Below are 26,046 nucleotides of genomic sequence, written 5' to 3'. Positions count from 1 at the left end.
GCTCATATCCATTATTGCCTTTGGTCCTTATGGCTAGCCTGAGAGAGAAACAGGGAGGGAAGTCATTCTCCCCATTTTACAGGTGAGGAAACTGAGTTGAGGGCAGGGGTTATGTTTTCATGCCTGGCTAGTCACAGAGCCAGACACTGGCAAAACCTCCTGAATTCTGGCTGTTTTCCTCTCCACAATAATGGACTGCAGGGAGCCACTCTGATGGAGCTAGTAGGCTCTCATGAGTGTGTGTATGCGGTCTGGGGTCTTGGGAGTGGGAGAAGGAGGTCTATATGGCAGGTACCACTATGAGGCAGATCCCCTCATCAATAACCTGAGAAATCAATCTTTCCAGCCCCTCTCTGTGTCTCAGGCTGCCACCGTGTTGCCAATCTGCCAATAGTTTATGAGGGTAACTATGCCTGGGGGGTTATCAGGGTTCCCATCCCTTTCCCATAAATATAAGCCTCAGATGAGACAGGCTCAGATCCCTTGGTGCCTTCCGCGCTCCCGTCTGACCAACACCTCACCCTAAGCAGCCGTGCCCTCCCAGCCCCAGATGATCTCAGCCGGAACCAAGCCGTGTACTGTCGGATGGACCGCAGCCGTGGTCCCTGGGGGAAGTATTCCTTCCATCTGTTGGAGCAGAAATGCCTTCTAGGCCTTCCTGCCCCTGTTTCTCATTTCTCCCCACCCCTTGATGGTGCTTCTCCGCACTCCCTCGGGACTCGGCCTCCTCCCTGTTCTGGCTCCAAGGCCAATTTCATCACTTTGCTCTTTATAGCCTTTGCAAGGGAGCTGGGAGGACTTAAATCAGGCGAGGCTGACACTGACCTTCAGCAAACACCGCCCCCCAACAAAAGCACACAGCTTTGTCATCACTCTGCTCTCCCACTGAGGGCCCCCCCCAAATTGGCAATCGTTAGTGAGTGGGAATTAAGAAAGACCCCGTTCCGGTACTTTGCAGCCCACAGGCAGGGAAATGACAGTTGCCAGCCCGGAACTTGGCTCTCTGCAGATGAGGGGTTCACAAGCATTTGGCACTGTTCCTTCTGTTGACATCTCAGCTCCGTAGCTCACGCCCTCCCTGATCCCCAAAGGGGTCTCCTCCTTTCTCTAATCCTTTGGACTTCCTGTTCACTGGCCCTGAGCCATGGGCCTTGGGGACCCCTAATTTACCTATGTCTGGAGTGCTCTAGCAACTCTCCACTTTACCCCTGTTCATGTTAATGGGAACATAATCCAAAGCATTTGGGAGGCTTTTATAAGCCAAACCCTTTGCGAGTACAAGCTCATTATATTCACATTACACCAAGATTATTCCGGTCGGGGACAGAAGAAGAAACAGACGGAAAGCACTGAGAAAATCTTGGCTTCAGGATCCAGAGGCTGTGATTGATCAGAGGATGATTGATTAGACAGGAGTCTGTACTCCGTCCTCGAGCAGGGCCAAGTGGAGTGGATAGAGACAGGAAACGACTTTCCTCCCCCTCTCGGTCTCCCATGCCTTGTGCTGAGATCTGACTTAGTGTTGGATATACCAGCTTTCCAAACAGTTTTCAGAGATAGGGAGTGTGGGAAGGAGCTGACAAGCTGCAGAGCCCATTTGTGGTTCCTGAAAGTCCGGGGATCTGAAGGCAGATCCAAGTGCATGTACAGAGGGCTCACAGGGCCGCAAACAGCCTTCTCCATCCAGGCCTGACATCTGTTTACATCTCCTTGAGGTCTGAAATCTTCCTCCAGCCTTGGTCAGCCCCGGGCTGAGCATGGAGTGGGTGTTCAAGAAAGATGGGTTTGCTGACTCTATGAGAAGGTCTGCATCCCTAGTTAATACTCAACTTCCATCTTTAAAAAAAAAAAAAAAAAATCGGGGCGCCTGGGTGGCTCAGTGGGTTAAGCCGCTGCCTTCGGCTCAGGTCATGATCTCAGGTCCTGGGATCGAGCCCTGCATCGGGCTCTCTGCTCAGCAGGGAGCCTGCTTCCCCCTCTCTCTCTGCTTGCCTCTCCATCTACTTGTGATTTCTCTCTGTCAAATAAATAAATAAAATCTTAAAAAAAAAAAAAACACCTCAACTTCCGCTGTCTCGTTTAAGAGCTCATTTGTATTAAAAAATAAATATTAATGACTTCAAATATGGTTTAAATTTGGTCTATTCTTAGTTCTCTGTGACTAGGGAGTGCTGGGGAGTGCAAACGCTTTGAGGATGCAAAGGCTTAAAGCAGCAGACGGAACCTAGAGTTTGAATGGAAAAAGAACGAAGCAGAAGCCGGAATGCACAGGAGAATGTTAGGTCTGCTTCCCCTGTCTTTCTCAGAACTAGAACAAGGAATAGGATATTCCTCTCCTAAAGCTAAAAGACCTCTCTTAGAGGGACATGGGTATTTTTTCCCAGTGGTGTCCCAATTAAAAATCTTAGAATACCAGCAGCATCTTACAGCCCTCCAAAATAAGGCTGCGACTCTTCCCTGTGCCATACATGTTATCCGTGACACTGAGTATGTCTGGTAATACCGAAAACTGAGGGGACCTGAATGTCAGACGTGGTGGGCTGCCGGGTGTCTGCAGTGGCTGAAGGAGAGGCCGTATTGCAAGCCATGGACACCTGAAGGGAGACTGCGCTTCCGGAAAGGGAAATAGACTCCATTGTTCTTTCTTTCCTTCCCTTTCCCATATTGCTGACTCCAGAAGAGGGGCAGGCTTGGCAAAGGACACTGGAGAAGCGATGACAATGCCTGGATGGTAAGTCTTTGGGAAGGCCCCTCTCTCACAGCAAACTTGGGACAGCAAGCTGTTCCAGTTAGCAAACATCTAAGCCACTTTCTGCCTCCCCCGGTCCAGAGGGGCCAAGGGTTTACATCTGTCACAAGGGAATATGCCGGTCACGGTGGTAAAGAAGCCAGGCCTGTGAAAGACATACCAAAGGCACCGCCAGGTTTCATCTAATGCTCTCTACTCAAAGTCCAGGCAGTGTGCTTCAAACAAACAAACAAACAGGGCGCCTGCGTGGCTCAGTGGGTTAAGCCGCTGCCTTCGGCTCAGGTCATGATCTCAGGGTCCTGGGATCGAGTCCCGCATCGGGCTCTCTGCTCAACAGGGGCCTGCTTCTCTTCCCCTCTTTCTGCCTGCCTCTCTGCCTACTGTGATCTCTCTCTGTCAAATAAATAAATAAAATCTTTAAAAAAAAAAAAAAAAAGTATTTTCACGAAAAAAAACAAAAATAGAAACAAACAAACAAACAATCCAACAGCCTTCGAAAGCCAAAAGTTGCAAGCTCAGACTCACCGAAGACTGGAAAGAGAGTTTGTTCCTTTCATTCCTAAGGTCATAATAGCCGACTCAGATATCAGAAGGATAGCCACAAGAGAAACTACTTTTTTTTTTTTTTTTTTTTAAAGCTTCTGCTCCCACAGAGCCACGTAGAAAGTGTGATCGAAGGTGCGTGTCTTGGCACATTGTTAGGCGTGACTGCTGACTCTGTCGGGGTTGAACTCAGTTCCCTTCCCCCGGGGGAGGTGGAAAACAGCCCGGACCTGTGAACCAACAGCTAACTGGCCTGTGGTTGCCGATGCCGGCTTTCTCTCGGTTGACCAAAAATATGGAGTTAATTCACTCCTCAGCCTTTCTGGGACTGCAATCTTCCGTCAGAGTCAGCAAGGGGGAGAGATTCGAGGAACTGAATAAAAGGGCTTTCTTTGGGAACTTCAAGGAACATATTTTGATGATTATCTTCTATGGAGTTCACAGAGTGGGTTTTCAAAACAGCCAATTGGGTCGGCAAAAATAAAGATTTCAGAGTCTTCTCAGGAGCCAATGCTATATTTAAAGTTACAAAATAGCTATAGTTTAAGATTTCAGGATGCTATAATTAAGGTTGCAAAATTGTTTTCATTAGAACCCTCCCGCCATTGCCCCCACCCCACAGGCTTCCTCTGTGGACACATCTACAGTCTGGGGGGAGTCAGTCTGCCCCTTTCTGCTCTAATGGATCTGGTTTTTCCCTTTCAGATTCTCCTGCTCTTCCAGTGGTCATGATCTGCTTCCCTGTAACAATCACCTCCTTTCTGCTCCTTCGTTCTTAAACTCCCATTCAATGCTCTGGGACAGGTTTTCTTTCTGCTCCTGCCACCTCTGTCTGAATCCTCTGAGCCAGCCCACAGCCTGCCTTCCACTGTGCTCCTGGTCACCACAAAGGCTGAGGGGAAACTGGCCCTTTCTCCTAAGCCCTCTCTGTTCCCAGTGACTTTCCTGCCCTTTCTCACCCTCTGTGTTTCCGGAGGGAGCACTCAGCCTCTGGGGGGCGCAATTCTTCGTTAGACAGCATTTACCCACGCTGTGCAGACTTTGGCATCCTGAATGTCAGCAGCCATCCCTGGTCACTGTGATAATTTCAAATGCCCACCCCATTTCTAGATACCGCTTCAAGGGGTGTTGTAACCTCCAGTCGAGAAGACAACCCTCATTATCCACTCCATGCAAGAGACCCAACCCTCCCCCACCATCACATACATATTGGTCCTCCTTTGTGCAGACAGTAGCTCCTCCCCTTGAACCCCCAAATCCCATGGGAATGGGGGAGAGGCGTAGGGATCACCAGTTCCTTGGTCTCTGTTGACATTTCTGGACCTTTGAACCCCTCACTCTCCCCGTGCTTCAGTTTGGAGTCCCTGCTCTCTTTCTCATGGGGACCCTCTTCCCTCTCTCAGCTTCATGTGCAAACTAGACTCACAGAGCTGTTGTGGAGACCCAGCGAGGTGACAAATGACAAGTACCTGGCACACAGTGAATACTGATAAATGGTAGTTGTCATTTTTATTGGGGTCTTTTTCAATCCTACTGGAATTGTTACTATCATTTATTGTCCTTTCTCGGTGCCACTTATGCTCAGGACCGATTTCCAACTTCCATGAAATCCATTTTTCAGGGTGTCTGGGTGGCTCGGTCAGTTAAGCATCCAACTCTTGATTTCGGCTTAGGTCACGATCTGAGGGTTGTGAGATCAAGCCCATTGTTGAGCTCTGCGCTTGGTGTGGGACCTCCTTGGGATTCTCTCTCTCTCTCTCACCCTCTGTCCCTCCCCATCACACACAAAAGAAAGGAAGGAAGGAAGGGAAAGAAACCTATTTTTCAAACTATGTCCTATGAAACACTTTGGAATTCTAAATTACTCTTTGTGAAAAAAAAGTTCTTTGATCAAGTAAGTCTAGAAAATGCTGTATACACTATTTACCATCTTAGAAACTCACATTAATACAGTGAAGATTTTGACAAGTCCCACAAAAAAAAAAAAAAACCCGCTTCAATCTGTGTTTATTTTTATGTTTCTCAAACATTTGATTGTAGAACTTCCTGACATGCTTAAAAAAAGAAAAAAAAAAAAGAGGCATTCAATCCCATGGAACCGGTATTCAGGTATCGAGTTGGCTATTATGACCTTAGGAATGAAATGCACCAGCATTGGGGAACACTGTTCTGGATAAGCCAATTGCCTAGGCTGGATTACTTTTTTATCCTGACTCCTCCCATCAGCTTTAATGGAGAAAACATATGTTGAAAGTCCCTTGGTTCTCTGGACCTTGGGGCTCCTAGACCCAGGATCTATGGGTCTCCTCTCTGCCTCAAGCACAGCTCAGCCTCTGCAGCAGAAAGCTCCCTGCCGGTCCATCTGCAGGGTCTCCAGGACCATTCCCACTGCCCCTCCCACTCCCCGCTGCACTAAGCCTTTTTACTCCTTACTCCATCCTGCCATCAGTGGAGCCCCCCCGGGATAAGCTTCAGCTTGCTGGAGCCGTTACCTTTCTCTTCTGGCCCTTGCGCCTTCAGCCCCTCAGCCTGTTTTCTCTGCACTGCTCAGGGGAAACCCAGCGGGGTTGGAGAGGAGCCCTTTGGGGAGCTGCGAGTGGTGTGGAGTTGCCTTCGCCAAGTCCTGGCCCCTGGATCGTCGCCACCACTCCTCCTCTTCTCAACCCGCTATTCCCCAAAGATGAACTCACTTCCTCCTTTCCTGAAAAGATCAAAATTCCCCACCTTCCTCAAACTCGCTCCAGGTGTTACACCTCAGACCCCATGGGAATGAAGGGCCTGCTTGTGCCTGTGGAACAGTGTGGCGCTCTGTTTCCAAACTTCAGATGAGCGTGCCTTTGGACTCCCCAAACCCTCTTCTAGGAGTTTCTTCCTCAGGGGATACTTACACCATGAGACAAAGATGGATGTGTAAGAATTATCACTGCATGCTATGATAAATCCAAGGAAAAACGTAAATGACTCAAATGCCCATCAAGAAGGGGTTGGTTAAATAAATGATCGAAAGGCATATATGGACTATTATGCAACCATTTTAAAAATAGCGCACATCTCTATTTTTGGCCCAGGGAAAATATCTATGTTCTATTGTTGAATTTTTTAAAGAACATATAAAGAGGGATGCTTGCGGGGCTCAGTCGGTTGGACATCTGATGACTTCAGCTCAGGTCATGATCCAGGGTCCTGGGATTGAGTCCCACATCTGGCTCCTTGTGCAGTGGGGAGCATGCTTCTCCCTCTGCCTGCTGCTCCCTTTGTTTATGCTTGCTCTCCCTCTCTCTCTCTGACAAATGGGCAAAATCTTAAAAAAAAAATACATATACTGAATAACATGGAAAGTATAGTCTTATCCATATGAAAAAAAAAAAATCTGTGTGCAAACACAACCAGAAAGATTTCTGGAAGACTGCTCTTCCAAATCTTGTCAATTTTTTTTGAGGAGTAGGAGTTCACATAAATACTTTTTCTTTCCCCCGTTACTAAATTTTTCAAAAATTTTCCTAATGCATATGTACTATAAAAAGATTAAATGCAACAAGTCTATGTCTACCCTTCAACTCTTCCTGAAATCCTCTCCAAGGTGCGCTAACTTCTAATGCTCTTTCTCCACAGGATTCCTACCGAATCCGCTGTATAGACCAGTCATCTGATTGGTATCTTCTTCTCCCTTCATTATCTGGTTTTCCTCTTAAGTGTGTCTGTCTTGTCTGCCTAAGGGCAGAAACCACTGGAGTGTGGGGCAACATCCCAGAATAAAGAATAGCTTAGCTTAGGGTTCAGGTGGACGTGAAGGTATCTCATCTGAGCCTTGAAGGAGGTCTCTGCAGGTCTCTAGCGAGAGGTGTTACCCTGTTTGTAATAGGTGTCCAGAGCCCAGTGTTGTAAACCTGGCTGCACCAGCCTCTCCCCATGTGTCAAATCCACACGGCTGGGTAAGACTGTTCAAGAATGGGTGCCCCCTAAAAACCAGAGGCTCCACAGCTGCTACCAGGGTCATCCAGAAGAGGAGCAGCAAAGGAGGGAGGGAAAGAACCAATTCTAGCAAAGGGTAAGCTCCTTGAAAGAAAGGATGTGGAGCCCTTCTTTGCATCTTTCTTGGCCCTTAGGTATAGATAGACATAAAAACTCTGACATACGGCAGATGGTCAGTAAATGTGAAATAGAAGCACAAGTCTTTATTGGAGACCAACATTAGGTTCTGGGAATCCCATGATGTTCCTCTTGCCTTTAAGGATTTCAGCGTAACGGGGGACTCAGATTTACACACTGGCGGATGTAGTGGATACCTCCTAAGTGACAGCCACTGGGAGAGAGGGAGGCGAGAAGAAGGCAGCCAGGGTCACCATATGTATTCACCTCTCATTCTAACACTACTCTGTGGGTTCCACAGTCTTATTCAGAGAGAAAAATAGATACAGATCAATAGATAGATGGATTGTATATATACTCGGTATATAGAGTGGAATATTACGTGGCCACAAAAAAGGGTGCAACCTTACCACTTGCAACAACATGGATGGAACCAGAGAATATTATGCTAAGTGAAGGAAGGCAGACTAAGAATGACAAATACCATATGATTTCACTTATACATGGAATCTAGGGGGAAAAAACAACCAAATGAATAAACAAAAAGCAGAATCAGATCTATAAATACAGAGAAGAGACAGATGGTTGCCAGAAGAGAGGTGGGGGGGGCTGGCAAAATGGGTGAAGGGGAGTAGGAGATATGGGCTTTCAGTTACAGAGTGAATAAGTCCTGAGCATAAATGACACAGCACAAGGAACAGAGCTAAAGATATTGTAACAGTGCTGCAGGGTGACAGATGGCTGTCACACTTTTTGGTGAGCACAGCTCTGTCCTAAGCCTGAAACTAAGTTAACGGTGTGTGTCAACATGACTCAAATAAAATAAATCAATAAGCGCGCCCTATCAGAAGGAGAAACCACAGAGGAGGATGTTAGAGCTGGAACGAACATTAAAGATGATCCAATGTACTTGCCGAGGAGGTGGCCAGAGAGCATCAATGACTCCATTATAGCTACGAGCTTATAAAGCTGATGGGTGAGAAGGCTCCCTCTAACCTTGGGCTTCAGTGCTCACAACACATGCACACACACATGCACCTGCTAACCGAAACAGAAGCAAACACGGGCAGCGTCTATGTGAGTGATGAGGGGCCCGATCCGTCCCACTGCTGGACTTGCAGGCCTCACACCTAGCACAGCTGCCTGTCCTCCAGGAAACTTGCTAAGCTATTCCAGCGAACACCTACTGAGAAGCAGAATTCTTTTTTCTCTCAAATTAGCTTTGGGATGTGAGTTTTCGAGTATCAAAATTACCCCAGCTGGAGGGCAAGGTCAGCAGAGCACACGCACGCGTGTGTGTGTGTGTGTGTGTGTGTGTGTGTGTCCGAGGGTTTGGAACTAATCCCCATCATCCGAGCCCTCAGGTCCCCCCCAAAAAGTGAGCTGTTTAATGCCTCTTTACACCCTGCCACATCAGCTCCTTTTCTTCTAGAATCAGGTTCTTTCTAGCACCCACGGTCTGAGGATGGGGGTCAGGCTTTCAAAGGGGGCACAGTCTACCCACTTGTGATTGGATACAATCTCCTCTGCTAAGCCCCATGTGGTAGATTTTCCTGGGATCACACGGCTGTACTCTGCAGCCCTTTCTCTGCCTGTCCACACTTTTGTCCATGGAGTGTGGGCACTGGTCTCTGATCCTGTAGGGAGGGGCTGTTCCTCCTACGCTGGGAGAACAGCAGGGTGTGACTCTGCCCTGTACATGGCAGCTAAGGACAAGTCTCCCAGGGGCACAGAACTACTCGTGCGGTGGGCCTGCTTCCAACCATCTCTCCACCGAGTCACTTCCACTCCCCAAATGGTCCTCAGGCTTAGAGTTCCTGGGCTGGGTCACATTACGTCAGGACACGAGGGGCCTCAGGGACCACCCAGGAGGAGAATGGGGCCCAGAGAGGGAAACACTTTGACCAGGGCCTCACGTGGGGCCAGGAATAGAGCCCAGGTCTTTGACTCTCCAATCCCAGGGGACCAGGCTGTTCCTACAGTGTGTGGGGGTGGGGGGTTGACAGAGCTGGGAGGGCTTTCACTACAGATGTGCACAGAATCCCACAGGTGGCTGTTAACGTCTCAGACAAGCCAGTGGGAAGCTCCAAGATGGGCTGGTGGCAGCTCTATGCCCTCGGGTTCGAGAAGGGACACCTGGGGCCAGGTACCGGCCTGCATGGAAAAATGAGGCTGCCTGGGAGTCCTGGCCAGAGGCAGGCAGGCAGGCAAGCAAGCAGGCAGGAGGGGCCCTCGGGTGGAAACAGCTTGGCTGGCAGAGGAGGCCTGGCTCCTGGCCACTGGTGGCTGTGCTCCTCAGCACACGCGTTTCCTTAAGTGCCGTCCCCACCAACACCCATCTCCCCCACAAAGCATAACATCACCGTGTTTGGCTTTGAGGGGGGAGGTGAATGTTGGCCAACAGATGTACTTCTCAGATTGGTGGGCCTTTGGAGGAGGCTTGGAAGCCGGTTCCCCTTGGGGAAGGGCCAGCCTGGAAGGGCTGCCCTGCTTTGCTGGGCACTTTACTTTTTCCGTGTGGGTGAAATCTAGTCCTGCTTCTTCAAACTCCATGATCCAAAGGCCAAATATTTGCTGTCTGCCCTGCTTTTTCCATGTCAGGTAGAGGTGGTCGCTCCTCCTGGCTCCTAGGGAGGACGAGGGAAGACCCCGTAGAGAGGTGTACTGGAAATCAAGCCTTGTCTTCCCCTGAAGCTCTGCAGCCTATGCCCCTGGGGTGTTACAAGGGATCACAGAAGGTTTCCTGGAGGCTGGAGGAAAAATACACAAGAGCTGCCCCAAAGGCCTCAACGAATAGGAATTTGGCCCCACCTGGTTGGTGAGGCTGTTGGTTGAGAATGGGGAAAAGGAGGTGAGGGGAGCAGACCTTAGGAATGCCAGGAGGGAGCCCACAGACTTCCAGCCAGCCCTTTCTCCACCAAATAGTCATCCACATCAGCTTGTTCCTCTTCCACTCAGAAGACTGGAATTGCCTTGCTGGGTTTCAGAAAGCAGGTCATGTGCTCCTAACTCCCTCTTCAATGGGAGCAGGATGTCTCCACCATTTCAGAGGACTTCTGTCTTGTCTTTCCCTCACTAGATTTTCTCTTACAGTGTTTGTCAAGAATGTTGGTGAAGCCAAACCACTCCGAGTACGTGTAGCATCTTACCATCGTCATTAAGGTCCAGAGCAGTGTGGGCCCCGAGCCTGTGGTGAGATGTGGTCTAAGACCCTTCCAGAGATTTCTGGGTAATGACCTGCCCCAGGCCAGCTAACGGGGGTGGGTGCAGTTCTGTAAGATGTGGTAGCTGAGAGCAGGAGCTCTGTGGGTGAGGCTGCTCTCTGCAGCCAAGGGAACTCCCTGGGGTTGCTTATAAATTGCTTGTCTCATCCCAGACAGCCCAAGACACAGTGAGGCCATCCGGAAGCACAGAGGGGCCAGAGGCCAGAGGGAAGGAAGCAACAGAGAGGTAAGGGTATGTTAGCCAGTGCTCTGGCCTGGAAGTCGGGCCCCTAAGCTCTGGTCCCCGTGACTAGCTGTGGCTCTTAAGCAAGTTCCTTCTTCTAGCCGTAGGACCAGAAACATAACTGGTAGAGCCCAGTGCAAAACAAAAGCATGAGAGGACCCTCTTTAAAAGTTTTTATGAATTTCAAGACAATAAACCTAGTACGAGGCCTTCCGAGTGCGGGGACCTGTTGGGGGGCACAGGTTTGCATACCCATGAAGACGCTTCCACCTGTTTGATCTCAGTTTCTTCAACTATACAACATGTTGGCTGTATTCTGTCAGAGGTTTGCCTATGAACCCTTTCTTCATCCCCTTCTATGTAAAGGACACCAACAGAGCTGCTTCTTCAACAACACCGGAGAGTAGAGTTTAAAGCCCTTTAGATGATCTCCAAGGTCTTTTTCAGTCCCCACATTCAACAAGTCAAAGGAGTGGGGAGGTTCTTACTAGGAGGAGCTCAGCACCTGCCTGAGGGAGGCGCTAGGGAGGGATTATTAGCAAGCACAGAAGAGAGCATTCAAAACCTAAATCATCCTGTCCCGTAGGATGATTCCAATGCCTGCTGTTCCCCTAGCTTGAAAATGAGTGTTAAGACAAAGTGTGCTCTTTCCGGGGCCTCCAGAAAGCCAGGCCCAGGTACGAGCACCTGGGACCAAGTCCTATTCTTGTGTCCATCCCAGGACCTGGTTGCAAGGGCTATGGTGGAGATGACCCAGTGCCCTCTGGAAAGCTCAGGCCTGGACCAAGGGCCCTCCCCAGCTGCTGTGTCCCTGGGAGGTCACCGGGTGGGTCAGCAAGGGTTTAGGGGTCTGGTAGGGCAAGGTCTGGGCTGAAGGACTTGGACAAAACAGGTCTCTCCTGAGGAAGGGATTGAAGCTCCTGGAGGAGAGTCCTACGCCTGGCCCCGGGCCCAGAAGTCTAGGTAGGGGCTGCAGGAGCCTCTGAGATGGGTCGCCTGGATGGGGCTTTAACACGGCCAGAAAGTTGGGCTGGTGGCATCTTTTTGCACTAACCCGGTTAAAGGGATCAGAAACTTCTCTGGAATTTACAACTATTTGGGAGGATAAAGCAATGCAGAGTGAGAAGAGAACTGTGAAGGGGGCTGCGTGTGAACTCTCCCCCTCCTCTAAACATCAGGGCTCCCTTGGTCCTGTTCATCAATGCCTTCCGCGGGAGGATCAGAAGGGCGCGAGAGCCCAGAGCTCGCTCCGGGAGCTTCGTCCCCTCCGCAGCCCCGCCGCCGGGGTGGGGTGGGGGTGCGGGGGGCCAGCGGGGGTTCTCCTCGGCCCTCGCGCTCGCGGGGCTTACCTTTCATGGTCCCTCCTGCGGGGCCTCGGGAGCGCCCCGGGGCGGCGGCTCGAGCTGCGGAGTGGCCAGGGGTGGGGTGAAGCCGGCGGCTCCTCGGCTGGCGCCCGCTCGCCTCCCTACACGCCGCCTGCTCGAGCGCCCGGCTGCGGAGGCGGCGCGCCGAGGGGAGGGTCCGCGGGGTCGCAGCCGAGGGGCCCCGGGCCGCCCATCCTGCTGCCGCCGCCGCCCGCGCGCGCGCTTCCCGCTGGAGGCCGGCTAGGTCTGCGGCCGCCCCGCGCCCCGCGCTCCCCGCCTCCCGCCTCCCCCTCGCTCGCGGGCGCGCTCCCGCCCTCCCCGTCACGCCCTGGGCCCCGGCCCAGATCCACTTCCTCGGGAGGTTCAAAACTGCCGCGGCCGGGCCTCTTTGTGCCGCCGCGGGTCCCCAACGCCGGGCCTGCCAGCTCACCCGCCAGCCCTGAGGCCGTGGAGCCCCGGGGAGCGCGCGGGGGACCCCTCCCCTCCCCTGGCAGCCGCCGCCCGCCTGGGGGCCGCCTCGTGGCTGGGAGCAAGTCTCGGCCCTGGACGGTCTCCTCACCCGCCTGAGAGGCAGACGGACTGGGGCAACGCAGGGTCCCCGGCTTCCAGCCCCGGGTTGCCGGGGACTGTCCCCGCCTCAGCCCTGAAATTCCGCATCCCCGCCATCCCCTCAGTCCCGGGGGGCCAGCAAGGTTGGTCACCCACGCGCTGGGTGAGTGACTTTGAGCGGCCACTCCAAGTCTCCAAACCTCGTTTTTCTGCAAGGAGAGAATTGGGCCCCAGGCGCTCCCAAATTCTGTGATTTTGTACAGTGACATGGGAGGAAGAGTGACCTCGAGTCAGGAGTTGTGACTCTTGTCTGAGGCTCTCCTCTGGGGGTCCTCACATATCATTCTTCATTAATGGAACATACCCTGACCACCTTCCATGTACCAGCTTCTGCCCCCAGCTCTGGGAGGGTGAGGGATACTCTATGAGGTTGCCTCTGGTGAGGAAAGCCAGCAATGAAACAAGTCAGGGTGCTGAGGTGTGATGAACACTACAACAGCATAGTGCAGGGAGAGAGGGGACCCCAGCGTGGGGGCAACCCCGCCTAGCCTTTCCCCACATCCCCACACTTCCATGCCAACCCCCGTTTGGCCCTTAGAGTAAAGGAGGTAGGGCTCAAGCAGAGACACTTTCTTCTAAGCCAGGAGCCGAGAAGGTGCCCTAGTTACCATTCAGGAATCCCAGCCCATCAGAAAGGGTGATGTTCATCTATCTCTAATAGGCCCCACCCCCCAAGGGGGGGACAAGTTTCAGTTTATAAAGCACATATAAAGCACATTCTATCCATTTTCTCAAGATAGCTCACTACAGCCTCTAGAGCTGAAGCCAGGAACAATGGTGCCCATTGTACAGAAGTGGAGACTGAGGTTCAGAGAGGCTGTTGCCTGCCTTGTAGTAGTTCACGCTGTACTCCTTGAGTCTGGATTCAGAGTCCACCTCAGCCTCCTGGGATTGTGGCATGGACCAGGAGAGCTGCTTTGTAAATACCAGGGGGGTAGTCCCATCAAAGGAATCCTTTGTAGAATTTGTAGGTTACCTGTGTGTTAATGTATTTCACCTTCCCAGTGGCTTTAGGAGACAAACACAACACTATCTTCACTTCTCAGTGGAGGAAATGAGACAAGGAGAGATTAATCACGTGCTTAGTGTAAGGGACGTAGCTAGGAAGTGGAGATCTTGGGACTTGAACCCAGGCAGGCTAAATCTGGCACCTGTGTGTATAGCTACCACACTGCATCTCGCAGAAGGCACTCAGTTATTTATCCACAAGAAGAACAAGCAAATGACCTTTGGTCTTCTCCATGCTTTCTTTAGTTGGCTTGATCCAAGATGTTTAGTGACAAAAAGGTCCTAACCCTGATGTGAGGGAGTACCCCCACCCCTGTCATTGACCCTTTGGACTCGGAAGATGTGTATAGCCTATGGTATTGTTATGATTTGCAAATGCATCAGCAAAGAAATGAAATAGGCCTGTGTTTGGCTGCAAATGGGCCCTGGGTGAGCAGGGCTGGACTCCAGCCCTGAAGAGGTTTAGGGGATGAGCCCCAGTTCCAAAAGGACACAGGGGAGATGGGGCCCAGCCCTGCGGAGTGGCAGGAAAGTGCTGGAGAGGAGTTGGCAGGCAGGAGGGGTCACAGCTCTGAAATAGTTCAAAGGGAAAGCAGAAAGATGAGACTACAAGATGATCACAGACCACAGATCAAGAAGGGAGGAGACAGAGATTTCCTGGAGAGTACACAACCCCTTGGGTGAAAGCCTTCGGCTTCAATTTCAGGTACCTTCCAAAAACAGCCAGAGGTATGGACCCAGGGTCAAGTGAAAGAAACTCTTAGCTCCCCCACCCCAACCCTGCCCCAACAGTCCAGAAGATGAGGGGCTATCAGGAAGGAGCTCAGGCTGGGACATGTGCACAGAGGCACAGATGGCACAGGCAGGTGTGGTGGGGTGGGATAGAGAGAAATGCTTAATACTGTTTATAACTGGGGCTAGGGGTGGGTACATTTGACTGGGACATATGAGTCATACCTCTATTAGAAGCCAAAGGAAATTGCTATAGGGCAGAGGTCATTTAGAGGGGAAAACAACAACAACAACAACAAAACAAACCAGATCACTAATGCCAGAACCATTTGTATTAAAGAAGCTAGAGAGTCCCACATCATTTCTTGAGCAGTGCTGTGGTTTGCTTAGAACAGAATCCCCCAGGGAGCTCCCCCAGAACTTGCTTTTGTCTTTTCTACTTCAGGCACTAAACATTTCTTTCTCCTAAAGCTCAATTCCTCCCTCTGTGCCTTTGAGCACTTCCTCTCCCATCCTGTTCTTCACCAGCATTAGGACATTGCTTCCACTTTTCCTTCTTTGGTTGTAGCTCCAAGCCCCAAAGTTTGTTAAAATTGCTTCCTTCCTCTTAGTTGCTAGGATAATAGCCTTTTTTAAAAAAAAAAAAAAAAAAAAAGATTTTATTTATTTATTTGACACAGAGAGAGAGAGATCACAAGTAGGCAGAGAGGTAGGCAGAGAGAGTGGGAGAAGCAGACTCCCTGCTGAGCAGAAAGCCTGATGCGATGTGGGGCTCGATCCCAGGACCCTGGGATCATGACCTGAGCCGAAGGCAGAGGCTTTAACCCACTGAGTCACCCAGTCGCCCCAATAATAGCCTTTTTGAAACTTGTATTCTCTTCAATCATTTTGTAGAATTAACACTGTATTAGTCGGGGTTCTCCAAAGAAACAGAACAAATAGCCAGGAGGCTGGAGACCCAGGAAGAGTTAATGTTGCAGTGTAAGTCCAAAGGCAGTCTACTGACAGAATTCTCTTTCTTTGGGGGAGGTCAGTTTCTATTTTCTATTAAGGTCTTAAACTGACTAGATAAGGCCCACCACAGGATGGAGGAGAATCTGATTGAGTCAAAGTCTACTGATTTGAATGTTAATCGCAACTGAAAAAACACCTTCATCTAAAATAATGTTTGAACAACAACAACAAAAAAATAATGCTTGAACAAATGCCTGAGTACCATGGCCTAGTGAAGTTGACGTGTAAAATTAACCATCACAAACACCATTAGCAGTTTCTTCTTGAAGCTCTTTTCTCCCCTGGTTTCTCTGATCCTACATACTCCTGGTTCTTCTAAGCTTCTTTGACTTCTCTTTCTCTGATAGCTTCTCTTATTTGGTATATTTTCTAAATAAATATAGGCATTCCCTATCTTGACACTAGTCAGTGTAAGTAACACTTGCTGCTGTGACAACCCCTATATCCCACTATCTTAATACAACAAAAGTTTATTTCTCACTCACATCACAGTCCTGGGTGGGTTGGGAAGTTCTCTTCCACATTGTGACTCAGGGACCCAGGGACGTCCCATCTTGTTTTACCACTGTCTTCAACATGGGGCTCTAAGGTTGTTGCAAAAGGAAAGAAAGGATGGAGGGCCATGCATCGGAGGATTTTATGGGCTGGGCTGGTGTAAAGCACTTTGACCCATATTTCACTGGCCAGAGCCTGCCTAACAGCAAGGGGTTGAAAACAGAGTGAGCCGTGGGCTATGGATGGAGAATGAAGCAAGATCAGTGGGCACTGGCATTCTCTGCACAGTTCACCCCCCCAGCCACCAAATACTGGTTTGCTTCCTTGCCTTCACACATAAATCTCATTCTCCCCACCGGGGGTGGTATGGGGTTCAACCCCACATCCCAGCAGCTCACAGTCCAGGGCCTCCCTGTGATTCTGTATTTCCTTAGCTCTGACGTAGCTCCACTCTCACATGGAGCAGCATGGATCAGATAACCACAGTAAAAACACCCATTTGGAAAAGGGAAGAGAGAGAGAGAGACAGAGTAGCTAAAGGTCTTTGGATATTTTGAGACCCTCCCAGATTCTGTAAAGGCCCCTAACCCTGGGATGGGGTCAGGTCTTTGTTTAGGGCCTTGTTCAGCTCTCTGGAGGATCTCTCTTGCTTATTACACCCTAGGCTATGCTCTCTAGAAATCTTTTCCTGGCCCACTACCTGTTTTGTATACATCTGAAGTGGGTGCTGGGGGCTGAGTCTTCCCTGAAGTTGCTCAGTTCTCCCAGCACACTTCCTTCTGGAGCAGGGTTATTTTACCGCTCTAATAGTAGTGATAAAAGGTGAAAGTCTGGGCATATGGGTTTTTATGTATTCGGTTGGTTTTGGGTTTTTGGGTGTCTGTTTGTATATGATCAAAGTCGCTCAAATTTTAGCAAAGTCTTATCCATTTACTTCTAGTCGATTCCATGGGCTAGTGATCACACCTAGAGTTTTTCCTAGACATAGTTTCCAAACCTGCTTTATTTCCTTGTTTCTGTCCCCTGTGCTTCTTTCTATCTCTCAAGGGGCAGGTTGCTACTTGGATGCTACAAGACTTGACTGGGAATGTCATATCCTTAAATCTGATCTTTTCACCAAGGCTGGGTCTTAATGGGCCTTTTCTGCCTCTTGGGATTGAGAAGCCCTTGGTGTTTTCCTCCCTATTAGGCTTAAATATTCTGAACTCTCTCTATTCCCCTTCATTTCTCTTTGCAAACCATCCACTTCTCCTGAGTTCATCTTTTCTCTTAGATTGCTTTGCCAAATACAGCCAATAGCAGAGAACATACACTCTCACTTTGATTCTATCCAACAAATGCCCTTTAGCATGTTGCTAAGCTATGCTGCATATTTATATTTTTGTTATTGTGGCATCCCATTTCAAGAGTTTCTGTAGTAGTTAGAGCAAGAAGCACTAGCTCCGATAAATAACTTCAAGACTTCAAGGACAGACAGCAGTAATTCATTTCTCATGAATTTCACAATCCACTGCAGGTTAGCTAGTTTTTACAAACGTTGGCTGGGGGAATCCAGTCTTCTGTCCTGCGATGTTGCCATCTTCAGTAAGCAACATCCCAGGTTGATGGAGAATGGGAAGAGATGGGAGGATTGTGGGTTGGAGGTGAGCACGGCACAGACCTAGAAGAGGCACACACTCACTATCAGCCCCATTCCAGCGGCCAGAACTCAGTCATATGACCTCAACCAAAGGCAAGGGGACAGGGAAATATCCCTTAGCCCAGTCACCACCAGGAAAGAGGGAAATGTGGATGCTGGTGAGACCTCCGGTGCATTAACCCCTCTCCAACCCAGTCCTTGGCAAGATTTTGCCCTTACCCCTCAATAAACTCTCTAATGCCATGGACTGAAACTCCCACAGTGTTACCACCTTGTTCATGCCACCTTGTTCATCACCCAGATGGTCATTCCTTGAAAGCTAAGGGGTGAAATATTTCTGGAAGGCTGATATGCTCACCACCATACCATCAATGCTGCCCAAGAGTAAATTTTTGAAAGGACCCAGAGGGCCAGTCCAGGGTATTTCTTAGCAGTATTTTAGCAATATGGTCTGTACAGGAAAACATAAACCCCATTTTCCTGTTGGATTACATTTAAAATAAGAAATAGAATTTTCTGGGGTGGGGGGGGTGGAAATCCATCGATATTTTCGGTTGAAGATGTTTGGTGGGAGAAGTGTTAACTTGGCTTCTTTGGCCCATTTTCTGAACTATGTGCTATTTTCACAATTCTTAAGTTTCCTGTCTTTTATTGTTTTCCCCCAGAAAGTCACCTAGGATTTCCCCATGTCTATGGATTCTTGCCTTACTTCTCATTTATCAGTACTAGAATTTTTGAGAATGTACTTTATATATATAGTGTGGCCAAGGCGTGCCCTGCAATACCACTCTTTATCAGTGGGTGATGCTATAGAATATGAATTCTTCTAGCCCGAGAAATTCTTAAAGGGGGCTTTACATTGTCCAAAGAATACCTTATTTTATGAACTCTGTAGGGGCAAAGTTCTAAGAAAAGCAGTTTAGTTTTACTTTTTAAAAGATTTTATTTTTTTTGAAGTAATCTCTACACCCAAAACAGGGCTTGAACTTAAAACTCCGAGATCAAGAGTCACATATTCTACACCCTGAGCCAGCCAGGTGCCCCTAAAGCAATTTAATTACAGAGATGCATCAGAGCTTGAACAAATCTTTCAGATTAATATAACAAGGTATTAGAAAAGATAAAGTACTTAGACCTTTCATCCGAATCAATTATGACTTCAGAAAGAACGTGGCTGACTTCATTTGGGGCTGGATATAGCTGAAAAAAGGAGCCTCGATAATGTGTAGGAAGGAGAAGCCTCTTTTAGTCAAACATCCACTGGATGTTTGGGAAGGAATGGGAAGGAATCCCTGCAGATATTCTGTAATTTGGATTACTGCAAAGAGGACCAGAAAACCCCCTGTATCCAGGTAGAGAAGAACTGTACATATTAAGATGGAAAGACCAGAACTGGAGGGACATGAATGCTTTTGAGAAAGATATTTTCCAAAGGATCTGATACACAGCAATTTATTTATAGCAGGCCTTCAAGAGATTTTAGTGTGATAAGAAGGGTTCTAATGGACATTCCTATCTATACTCTGGATGGAGGAGACCCAGAATGCATGCTTATTTCTTTGTTTCTCATTCAAAACTGCAAGGACAAAATTCAGAACTACCTGGACAGGTGTCCACAGTACACATATGATAATATTCAAGGAAAACAAAGATAAAATTCAAGAGGAATGAATTTAAGCCCTACCTGTGGATTCACCATCAGTTGCACTAACAAAGGATGAAGCTAACAGAGAAAAAGATGTAATTGACATTTGTCAGTGCATGGCTTTCACTCCCTTAATACACAAACACATAATGAGGATCTGTGCTAGTGCCGGGGATAGGTTCCCTAACCTTGTGGATATTACAGTTTTGAGATGGATCAAAAATAGGATAAGACTATCAAAACAAATCAACAAACAAACCTGAGATCTTAGATCTCAAATAATCAAAGAATCGATTCAGGTGATTTAAAAAGTATTTACTAAGCACCTACTGCATGCTGGGGCATGTCTTAGAGAACGGGAACACAAAGCTGAATGGAAGTGGGTAAACAGTTGAATTCTGATCGGATAAATTTCAGTTACTTTTATGCTTCATCAAGATTTCTCTAACTTTTCCACCACCACAATGACAGAAGTAGCAAAAATGTCTTTGAAATCTTTCCTCTTACTTGGAAAAATGATGTAAAATTGCGTGCCATATCACAACGAAACAGTATTTGTTTGAATACAGAAGTAACGTTTTTCTGGGTTGGGGATGGACGTGGCGGCAGCCTTGAGAGGAGGGAAGGTGGGGAATGAGGTAGGGCACTTCTGCGTTGGTACTTTCTGTACTATTTGATATTTTCAAATTATACATATATCTCACTTTGATAAAAGAAAACTTTACTTAGAGATAAAAATAATAGTTTCACTTACTTCTAGACTTACGTTATGCTTCCAAGTAGGAAGAAAGAATATAAAAATGTGAATTCCTCTAAAACTAGTATGTGCTTTCAGTGCAATTATAATTACAATTACTATCTTTTTTCAAACTGGAACAAAATTAGAATTCATACTGGAGAATTAATGTCCAAGAAGAGCCAAGAGAATTTGTAAAGGAAGGGTGGGAGAAATTACCTTTTCAATATTAATTATTGTTTCACAGCTATGTAACGAAAACAATATGTTACACAGGAATGAAAAAATAAATCAGAGGCATAAACTAGAAAGTCCTAAAACAGATCCAGATTTATCTGAGAAATTTCACAGATGACAAACTGGCATTTCAACCCAGCATGAATATGGTAGTTTATTTGATAAATCATGTTGACATAATTGGCTGCAGGTCTGGGAAAAAATGAAGTTAGATCCTTGCCTCACCTCCCTCCTACACACACACACACACACACACACACACACACACCTCTCACTACACATACCACATATCATACAAATACACACACCAAAAAAACCCTACCATAAACACACACATACACACCCTCATATACTCGCACCATGCCGCACACACACACATTGCATTTGGATTAAATACCTAAATATAAAAACTAACAGGAAGCTAGAAGAAAATCAGGAGAACAACTCTTAATATTTTAGTGAGACATTGTTAGGTCAGGAGACCTAAAAATTTATAAAGGGAAAAACCAATTTCACTACATAAAAATTTTAAGAGCCTTCATAATCAAAGGGAAAAGACACATAATAACTTGATAAAAACATTTGCAATGCACTTAAAATCACTTTATTCCTTTAAAGTGCTCCTATAGGGGCGCCTAGTTGGTTCAGTGGGTTAAAGCCTCTGCCTTCGGCTCAGGTCATAATCCCAGGACCCTGGGGTGGAGCCCCACATTGGGCTCTCTGCTCGGCGGGGAGCTTGCTTCCCCTCTCTCTTTGCCTGCCTCTCTGCCTACTTGTGATCTCTCTCTCTCTGTGTCAAATAAATATATAAAATCTTTATAAATAAATAAATAAAAGAATGATTAGTTGAGGGGCACCTGGCTGGCTCAGTTGGTGGATCATGACACTCTTGATCTTGGGATTGATTTGTTGAAAATAATAAACAGGCAAAGGGATTAAGGTGGCAAAATGTCATTTTCACAAACCAGACTGGCCCAGATTCAAAAGGCCAGCAGCATCCCGTCTGATGATCACAGGGGGAAAGGACATCCTCAGAGAGAGTGGGACTTACCACTATGTTTTGGGAAAACCATCAGGCAGAATATATGAATGTGAAGACTACAATTATCCTTTTATTCAGCAATTTTTAAAATTTCCTTTTATTCGGCAATCCCAATTTTGGAGTCTACTTTATGCTAGTAAAGGCACCAATATATTAGGGATACCTGTGGAAGGATGTTTATTGTGGCACAGTTTATAGTGACAGAAAAAAAACTGGAACAAAGGAACGGCTGAATAAAACATGTAGCTACAGCAAAGTATGATTCAAATCTATCTATGTATGACCTGGAGGGATATCCATATTCCTGTGATATTGAGGAAAAGAGCAAGCAGTGTATATAATACTATTTTTAAAAAAATTTTTTAAAAAGAAAAGAAAAAGGCAAAATCCCTTATTGGTTTATATATATAATATATATTATGTACAGATATTATATACACAGGCATACATTCTAAATATAAGTTTATGTATGAATAAACATCCATTACTTTCCAAACATGAGATTTAGGGAGAAATTGAATAAAATAGAAAGAAAGGAAGGAAGAAAAGGAAGGGAAACTGATGACTTTCTAAATAGTAACTTTTCTCCTTAAATCTGAGTAAAACTGCAATTACGAGTGTCCTTATGTACTCACAGCACCTCGCAGCCTGCCCCCTGGGTCGGTGCAGACCAATTTGAGAAGCACAGTGTGTTACGACATAATATAAAAGTAAGCAGAGTGCGCCTCAGGGGCACAGGGAGCTTCGTATTAAATCCCAAGTTGTGCCTCGCTGCCCTCCCGCCTGGCTGCCCAAAGCTGGGTCTTGTGTTTGTTCCTAAAGCCACACCAGAGGAGTGAGGACAAAATGGATCACCCTTGGGGCAGGGAGGAGCAGAGTAGTATCCGGCAACCTCGCTCTCGAGAAGGGAGCGAAGGACCCGTACAAAGAAATATGTCGGGGCACCTGGGTGGCTCAGCCGCTTAATCGTCCAACTCTTGATTTCCGGCCAGGTCGTGATCTCAGGGTCCTGAGATTGAGCACCTTGTCGGGCTCTGTGCTCAGTGGGCAGTCTGCCCCAGATACTTTCTCTCTCTCTTCCCTTCTGCCCCTCCCTCAACTCATGCTCTCTCTAAATAAATAAATAAAATCTTAAAAGAAAAGAAAGAAATGTATCTAAGTTGCGGCAGAATCAGTGTTTTCAAATGTTTGAAGGGCTGTCCTGTATGGGAGGGGTAATTTAACATATAGCACCTTAGAAATAAGACGGGGGACGGAGAAGTGTTAAAGGGGCAGATTTCAGTTCAGTGTAAGCAACATCTGCTAAGATTCTTTGACCCCTAATTTTGTCTTTTATGAAACAGAAGAACACCACATACTCTTAACAGGGACGTAGAGGTAGGGTAAGGATCAATGAGCACAGTGCAAGCCAGTAACATATAAGCTGGAAAAACAGTAATCCTCAATTTTGGCCGTGCATCAAAACTACCTGGAGAGGAACGCCCAGGTGGATCAGTCAGTTGAGCATCTGCCTTCAACTCAGGTCATGATTCCAGGGTTCAGGGATTGAGCCCAGCATCAGGCTCCTTGCTTGGTGGGGAGCCTGCCTCTTGCTCTGCCTGTCACGACCCCTGCTTGTGTGCTCACACTTGATCTCTCTCTCTCTGATAAATAAATAAAATCTTAAAAAAAAAAAAAAAACTGCCTGGAGAATCTGAAAAGTCCTGATGCTTTCTCTGGCTGTATCTAAGCTTGATTCCATCATAACCTCTGGTGGTGGGACTCAGGCACTGGTAAGTTTTAAAGCTCCCCAAGAGATTTCATTGTATAGTTCCATAGAAAATCACTGATCTAAAATAATTACCTGGAATCCAGGTGAAAAAATTAGGTTTGCCCTGAGACAGATCTGGGAGCCAATTAAAAAAAAAAAATGCCCACTGAGGCGCCTGGGTGGCTCAGCCTGTTGAGCAGCTGGCTCTTGATTTCAGCTCAGATCATGATCTCGAGGTCCTTCGATTGAGCCCCATGTCAGGCTCTGCACTCAGCAGGGAGTCTGCTTTAGCAATTTCTCTCTCCTCTCTCTTCCTCTGCTCCTCTCTCTCTCTAAAATACATAAATAAAGCTTTTAAAAAATGCCCATTAATCAAAGAATTAGAGCTAAATGTTAGAGTTGACTAATTCTGGGGTAACATCTAGACCATGGAGTGAGTCAATAACAAGTGTAGCAGTGAAGATCATTTAAGTAATATTTGTCTACTCAGAGGTCCATGATAAGCATCTTGGAAGAGGCTAGCTTCCTATCTTTTCCCAAAAATGTATTCCCTAGATGCAAAGAGAGAGAAATGCACCTGATGGAGTGACACTTGTTTTTTGTTAGGGAGGTTCTGAAAAAGCATTCAGGACACCTGTGTACCTGCTGTGGGCTGAGTTTACTGTATACAATTTTTATCAAGCATGATTTTTTTCATAGGTCTGTAACTGATGGACTAGACCAGTTCAACAATTCGAGCCTGGAGAGGTATGGTTAATAGTAGGCCATGGGCTACTTTCTGCTCTTGTCCATTTCTAGCTTGTTCCAGCTATGCCAGCAGTGGTCGGGCTGGTGGCACTGAGCTGGACAGTGTGGCGGTGATGGGGGTACATGACAAAGATATTACATAGCAGGGGAGAGGAGGTGGGGAAAAGCATACAGAGATAAACCAGATAAATCAATAAACATAGAGCCCTTTACTTTCCTCTCACACCCTCCCCATGGTCCCCTGTTCCAGGTTAAAAAAAAAAAAAAAAACAATCAAGCTACAAACCCCAAACTGATTGCATAAGTCCAAGATGGGAGCAAAATGATTAAACAGTAGCATCTGCCAAAAAGATGACGAATTCTATATGAATCAGCCAAGTGACTCAGCAGTGAAACAAAACCTTGTCTAGAACATCTGAGCAAGGGGAAAGGTGGTCAGCTCTCCATGGTATTGGCAGGTTCACGGCTGGGCTCAGAGCAGCAAGAAGGCAAGGTCCAGAAGGCCAAAGGGCTGGGGAGGAATCTGCAAACAAGGACAGGGCAAGCAGCCACATGCCTGGAGATCACTGGGAGAAGCAACTAGCTGCCTTCAAGTATCAGAAGGACTAGCAGGAGGTAGAGGGATTGGGTTTTCCTGTATGGCTTCGAAGGACAGAACCGGGCTTGGGGCTGCCCTTGCAGGGGCTAGACTCTGAGAACCTAGTGCTATCAAGCTTTTCTAGACAGCTGTTTGCATACAGGTAGCAAGCTCTCAGTCATTGGGGGCATTCAAACAGAGGCAGGATGATCACCAGGGGAGAGGGGGAGCATTACTGGTGGTGGTGGGGAATCCGCACTGGGGTATGGTGTGATATCTTTCAAAATTCACAATTTCCCCCTTTAAAGTTTAATCAGCTGAGCCTTGTTTGCTGAGTAGACAGTGATCAAGTTATCCTTCACAGGATTATTTTCTTCCAAATCCCCTCTCCCTCTCCTCCCTTCCCCCACTTCAGCTGACTAAGGCAGATCTCCTTGTCTGTCCTTCAAAGTCTGATTTTTACAAATATAATTATCACAGATTTATGCCTCTTGTGCCAGATGCAGGGGGGTGGGGGGTGGGCACAGAACAGAAAAGTTACAAGGAGTGCTCAAAAACAGCTCCTGTGACCAGTCATTGATATGGTAAGGAGGAGGCAGTTTCCATAGAAAATGTAGCTGTTACTGATAATTAGACTTTTTTCTTTTTAAAGAGAAATAACAGGAAGCCTCAAGAGAGAAATATTGTTCCACATTTTCACTGGATTTTTTTTTCCCCTCTGGGCTGATTTTCTCAACACTTGGCCTTGTCTCAGGTTAGGTTGAATGGGACCTTAGAGATAACACCTACCTTCCCGATTCTTCATTGTCTACTTGGAAGAAACTGAGGCCCAGAGGGCAAAGTGTTTGTCCAAGGTCACCCAGAACTTTAGGGCAGAACTAAGATTGTAGTCAGAAATCCATGCACCCAGCTCAAGTGCCCCTACTTCTTCATAGGCCTAGAAGCTCCATTTGTGGTCCCTCCAGGGAAAGGGTGGGGTCCCAGTTGTCCCTGGACCTTGGGCCACTGGGACTGGGCCTCAAGCTATAGCTCTGGAAGTTGTGGGCAGAAAAACTCAGCCCCTGACCATTACAGATCTCCCCTAAAGCCTTACCTCTCGAGTGGCTTTCAAAGTTGGCCACCCAAACCAGGCTGCCCCACGCCTACCCGTCTCTCCCCATCGGTGTGAGAACCACCAGCAGGCAACTTGACTTTTCACCTGGAGTGCAAATGTCCTGGGGTTCCAGAGCAGGTGCCTCTGTTTCTTTCCCAAGAAGTAGCTATACCTGAGGGACATCTGGGTTGGTGCCCTCCCTGCCAGGCTCCCATCTCTCTGGAACCTCATAGTCCCCTGCCAAAGGGAGTCTAGAAATAAGCTCCTCCTGTCAGCAGAGGGAACTGAGACAGACCCATCAAGCTAAATGAGCCCCAACCCCCTTCCCTTGCAAACAGGACCTGCACTAATTTGCAAGGCCAGGTGCAAGATGAAAATTCGGGACCCCTTGTTCAACAACTATGAGGAATTTCAACATTGCAGGGAGAGCCCTCAAGCCAAGTGTGGGGCTGCCGAGTCCCACACCGTGAAGCCCACCCGGCATAAGTGGGCCCCAAGTGGGTGGGAACAATAATTGCTTAAGTTTCAGG

At 47.6% G+C, this 26,046-nt stretch overlaps 1 protein-coding gene across 1 annotated transcript in view; it reads right to left on the bottom strand.

Annotated features, from left to right (window-relative positions):
• The window catches only part of SCARA3 (scavenger receptor class A member 3), a 53,606-nt gene extending 41,240 nt beyond the window's left edge, over positions 1 to 12,366 (bottom strand). Inside the window, exon 1 of the mRNA XM_044225000.1 lies at positions 12,178 to 12,366. Within this exon, the coding sequence (XP_044080935.1) occupies positions 12,178 to 12,184 (7 nt within the window). The 5' untranslated portion in view covers positions 12,185 to 12,366. The remainder of the gene's footprint in view (positions 1 to 12,177) is intronic.
• Positions 12,367 to 26,046: the final 13,680 nt, after the last annotated feature.

The sequence above is a fragment of the Neovison vison genome, chromosome 11, assembly GCF_020171115.1.
Source record: "Neovison vison isolate M4711 chromosome 11, ASM_NN_V1, whole genome shotgun sequence".
NCBI classification, from domain to species: domain Eukaryota; kingdom Metazoa; phylum Chordata; class Mammalia; order Carnivora; family Mustelidae; genus Neogale; species Neogale vison.
The sequence above is the reverse complement of the archived record's forward strand: the minus strand, read 5'-3'. Positions and strand labels throughout refer to the sequence as shown.